Source organism: Haliotis rubra, unplaced genomic scaffold (assembly GCF_003918875.1).
Source record: "Haliotis rubra isolate DU_JTF1 unplaced genomic scaffold, ASM391887v1 Scf248, whole genome shotgun sequence".
NCBI classification, from domain to species: domain Eukaryota; kingdom Metazoa; phylum Mollusca; class Gastropoda; order Lepetellida; family Haliotidae; genus Haliotis; species Haliotis rubra.
Window position 1 is genome coordinate 75,298 of NW_025766536.1, and position 5,183 is coordinate 80,480.

At 37.6% G+C, this 5,183-nt stretch overlaps 1 protein-coding gene across 1 annotated transcript; it reads right to left on the bottom strand.

Annotated features, from left to right (window-relative positions):
• Positions 1 to 1,892: 1,892 nt before the first annotated feature.
• LOC124279227 lies at positions 1,893 to 2,624 on the bottom strand. Its single transcript, XM_046715039.1, has 2 exons — positions 2,474 to 2,624; positions 1,893 to 2,128 (listed from the first exon to the last, which is right to left on the bottom strand). The coding sequence occupies exons 1-2, from the start codon at positions 2,578 to 2,580 to the stop codon at positions 1,918 to 1,920; spliced, it is 318 nt and encodes a 105-aa protein (XP_046570995.1). The 5' UTR covers positions 2,581 to 2,624; the 3' UTR covers positions 1,893 to 1,917.
• Between the last annotated feature and the right edge of the window lie 2,559 nt (positions 2,625 to 5,183).

Below are 5,183 nucleotides of genomic sequence, written 5' to 3' on the forward strand. Positions count from 1 at the left end.
GATTGCGGCATTAAACAACACACCAATAATAATAATTTTGGCAGTTTTAAATGGAAAAACTTACCATGGGAAATTCTGCCTTCAATGATGAAAATAACAAAGATTGTCCGAATAACCTGCCTCATCATGGTGCATGACTCCCTGTCATGTATCCTCCACAGAGAGTGTTCAATAAGTCCCTGGGTATGAGCGTGATGTGAGCCAATGTCGTCTATACTTGAAAGGAAGTCTATTACCTCTGTAAATATTTCACTTTTTTTATTTGTTGAACAAGTGCATTAATAAATCGATACTCGGATAATTTTACCAGATAAGTGTAGAGTCACAATGACAAAACGAATGTAGTTTCTAAGAACAATGAAAATGGTTTGGATGTTTTTATTTCCACACGATTCGTATCAGCAGTGCAGAAAGTATAAATAGTTCACAAACAAAACGGTGTACATATGCTGCTGCCTAGAATTTCATTTCAAATGGACTTCTTGCGAACGAATTGGGCTATGCATGTGACATATTGGTCTAACTTTGCCTTCTTGTATTCGGGGAAATACATTCAAGAAAATCACCTCTTTTTACTCTTGTATATGCATTCGACAAAGACCAAATAAACGGCTAAGTGTGCATGTGTTGAGACCTTAACCTGACGTAATGAAGCAATTAAATGCTCCTTGGTGTTAATCCCCAGCCCGTAAAACAATCAATAGTTAATCACCGTTTTGCACTGGAGTAATACAGTATATTCAACACACGCCCATAGAAAGCTGGCATGTCCCTTCTAATTGACATGTCATCAATCAATTTCGAATGATGTAACATATTCCATTGGACAAAAAAGGTTAAAAAGCAGATGAACATATGAGTGATCGAGTGATTATGGTTTTACGCCTGTTTAAGAAATATTCAGCCATAGTCAAGGTAGGGGGAACACAAGAATTTAGCTTCACAAATTGCACCCATGTGAGGTATCGAACGCAGATCTTCGGTGTGACGAACCACCAGATTGCCCCAACGCCCCAAATTATGTGATTGTATTCATCAAACTATTAGATGACTGAAGATGACGCTTGACACAAGATGTTAAGCAATGCCCACTCTAACAGTAGTACAACTTATGTCTTTCACAATATTATCAAATTATGACTGCGCAATAATGAATTATATACCTATTGATCCAACACATCTGGCAACGAAGACAAAGCAAACAGAGCTCAAGATTGGTGGAGGATAGACTCAGCAAAGTAAACCACAGGATGGTGGATGTGTATGTATTAGCCACAAGCACACACAATGTTGCGTAACAGCCTTATCAATAATGCACTAAACTCCTAATGTGTAGCAATAGCTCAAGTTACATCATGGTCGATCTCTTTCCGGTGTCTGACCTCTGTTACAAGGCGGTCACAAAATTAGGTTCTGTCCAGCTCACATGTCATGTTCAAAGTGCCACGTCGATAAAACTTCGTGGTTTCCGAGAAAGTAAGCAACTTGATATCTGGTTGATGAACCACTTATTTGTCTTGTCTGAGACATATAATAGCAGCATTCACCACTCATTGATCGTACTCCCAAACGCTTTCATTTTTAAACGAAATATCCATTAAACATATAACTTTTAATTAAGTTTTGTTTGGGTTTTATGAACACATCTAACCGTTCTTCTACTTTCAAAGTTCAGTAACGTTACTGTGCTGTTTTGGTTCTTAAGTAAGATCATTATGTTACTTAGTGTATTTGTTTTGCAATTCACCACTCAGTCACTTGCACTGCCAACACTCCTTCATTATGAACAAAACAACTGCTTAAAAATGATATCATCAAGCTGCATTTGGGTTTTAGGAACATGTCACACACTTTCAAAGGGTCCGTCCAACGACATAAACACCGTTGCTGTTGTCTTCCTCTGATACAGAAGAAAGATCATCTTGTTGCTGAGTGAGCGAGTTTTTCAAGACACAGCACGATGATACTGAGTGCAGTCCCAGCACACACGATGATGAAGCCGCCTCCGACCTGGTTTAGTGTGATTGACTTCAATATTCGCTCTTCCGGACAATGTGTCAGGTTTCTCTTGACGCTCCACTTTTCCCAGAATCGATCCAGAAGGCCGATCGAACTCATCTGAGACATTCTTCCAGAAGAGAAAACAAGCATCGTCTCATTATGAATTTGCATTTCAATTTACATATAGTACTTATTCAATTTTGTGCATAATATATTTAAATCATATTCTCAGAAATACAACCAAACAAAGTATAACATAAATATGTATTATCAGACACAGCTGAGAAACAAGGGTGGGGTGGGGGTGGAGTCATGGATCTAATAGAAGTTTTACGTATCGTTCGTTGAGAATCAATATCCACATCTATGTGGACAGGTATGTGTATCACTTTTAAATGCCATTCCAAGACGTAAATTTGCATAAAGTTCGTAAACGTTAAAGGAGGTTATGGAAGGTTGTATCATAACTTACATCTTCTCCATGTCGGCCTTTAGAGGGGACCCTTTAGGCAATCCAAATGCCTGCTGTACGAATAAAACTCTCTCACGCAGAATCTCTAATTTGCAGTCATCAGCCATGTACTCCTCTAGTTCTGATGTGTAATGCAAATAGGCATATTTCTCACGTTCCACTTTTTGCAGATGCCTTTCCTCGGAGGATTCCAAGAAAACTGGGTCGTTGGCCTCTATCTTTGACCATAGCCTTCCATACAAACTTGATGGGTCATTTGTCTGATGGTTAAAAACGAAAAAGGACAGATTAAGGTGGAGAACATCAACCAGTGGACACTACTAGTATGTCCTTTCTGTTTGATCCAGATTAAAACACCAAGTGCCGCCATGTATAGACTCAGGGCCTTTTTGGTCATTGTGTTTAATAAAATAACGACATATATTTAAAAATGAATAAATGTTCCCCGGATTTGCTTCATCTTACGAAACCATAACTGTGCTCCAAAAAAACATAATGCAGTGCATGGCCCCTAGCTGGATTTACACAGTCCCCTCAGCCTAAAATTCTATGATTAAAGTTCCTGGTAGCCTTAAATTTACTTTGAAGTACATGGTCTTACATTCACTTCCATGAGGACAATGATTTCACGGAACTTCAACCCCTACGAGGATACAGCCGCTAACAATCCGTTTTGAATTTACTCTATCAACTTTAAAATAACATACATCTATATACAAATGGCATCAACAGTTTCCAAACAATTCTATCTCTGTTTGAAAATCAATAATTAAATGAAAATGAAAAAAACATCCTCAACTGTTTTACACTGAAATACGTATCCCGTGTGATAGAACAATTAACAAGCAGGCGATATGGCTGAAATATTGCCGATGTGACGTTAAATATTAACTCACTCACTCACTCATTAACAAGCAGGAGACATAAAATGCGGGAAAAATGGCCTCTCGGGACTAGTCCCTTTTCATGAAGATCTCTTAAAATTTCAGGTCGAACCATACGCTTTTTCTAAATCGAAAACTATTGGTGATAGCATTCTTAATGAACTGTTCCAATCTAACTAAATGGTTCTCTTGTTGTTATTTACCTTTCTTGAAATTTAAGTGTATAATGTTATAAGGACGACTGTTTAGCTGAAGTTTTTCCTATTATATTTACTATTCCAGATTTACAGATTTATCCCGATCTACACTAAGTTTTGACCCTTTACCCTTTGCACCTATTCCAAACCTTGGACATTGGGGTTCGAGAATTTATTTTTGACCTATTGTCTCACCAAGATTGTCGCTTCTTTTGTTTGAACATGCGACTAGCTTTGGCATTTAGCATTTTAATTTATTTAAATTCTCGACAGTTCCTCGCTTTCCTAGCTGTTTTACAATTATTGCTACACCTTGACTTTCATACATGTGGATTTGTAGAGGACCTATGTATTCATTTAAAACGTCAAAATATACCTGAATAGGATCGGCTACATCATTGAAAAATTCGGCTTGTAGTTTAAAAGTGTATCTTGTTTGAAATAAGGGTCAGTTGGCCTTAGTAAAATTCCGTCTTGTTCAAGGTGGAGTATCGGTGAAAGGACAGCTGGGAAGTGGTTACTTCCACCAAGGTCATTGTGGACTGCCCGTTCAAATTAATTGATTAGGTCATCGTCTGATCCACCGTCTGCTGGGCATAAACTTCAACTTAGAAGCTACATATTTAGAAGTCGAGTGAAATGTCATTTCGCCAAGACGTTTTACAAAACAATTAATATTTGAAAAAAGAACTGGTGCAACACTAAAACACACAGGGCGTGACGTAACAAGCAGATTGATAGAACCGGGGCCATTCCACCACCCTTAATTGGTGTCTAGGTACAATAAGGATCGAGGTCCTGTAATGGGCCAAGGCATGCTATTCCTGGAACCAGTGCCCCTCAAACACCAGGATTCCTTCCTCCCCCGACACGGGCGCAACCCACGGCAAACTGGTTGCCCAAATTGGTCGCCTTTTACGACCAGCAATTGGGCCCTGTGGACATATGTTGATCATGTAGTTTGCGTACAGAGGCATATTAATATTAAAGATTCCTATCATAAATAGTCGATTACTGATACTTTCATAGGCGGAATTTTGTTTAAATGTGAAAACTGTTATTTTAGAGACGTTAATTTGGAATGTGTTTCTTCTCACAACTATTTCGGTGTCCTATGGTTAAGTACTTCAGACTGGTCGAACCGTATATGTCCTTCCGCACTTAAGACCAAGCACTTTTTTGTTATTTAAAGTGCTCACAAGATAAAATAAATTTGTATTTGATGTTAAAATAGCATCACTGTTGTTTTATGAAGCTGAAATTTAAAAGATAATTCTGTAAGGTCGTCAACGCGCTTTTGTTATAAAAGGCAAGTGGAGAATACATATTATGTTCCAGCATACAAGCATTATTCGATTCTAATGTTTTTTCAAGACATTTCAGGCTAAAATAGCACCAATATTGTTACTGAAATTCGGCAGTTAAATATGCAGAAAGAAAATTCTTAATAATTTATACGAAACTATATATATATATGTCTGACTTTGTATAATGATGAACATCTATTCATGAAGGGTAATGGCATTGAAGGATTGCTAACAGTTCTATATTTTGTATTCTAAAAATCAGTATTGAAAAATGTTCCACTGTACAGTATCTGCTATCTGTGTAACTCTTATAAATGATTCT

Coding starts and splice junctions, on each gene's coding strand:
- LOC124279227 (XM_046715039.1), bottom strand. CDS start 2,580: ATGGCTGATGACTGCAAATTAGAGATTCTGCGTGAGAGAGTTTTATTC. Junction 2,129..2,473: donor AAGGCCGACATGGAGAAGAT/GTAAGTTATGAT, acceptor CTCTTCTGGAAG/AATGTCTCAGATGAGTTCGA.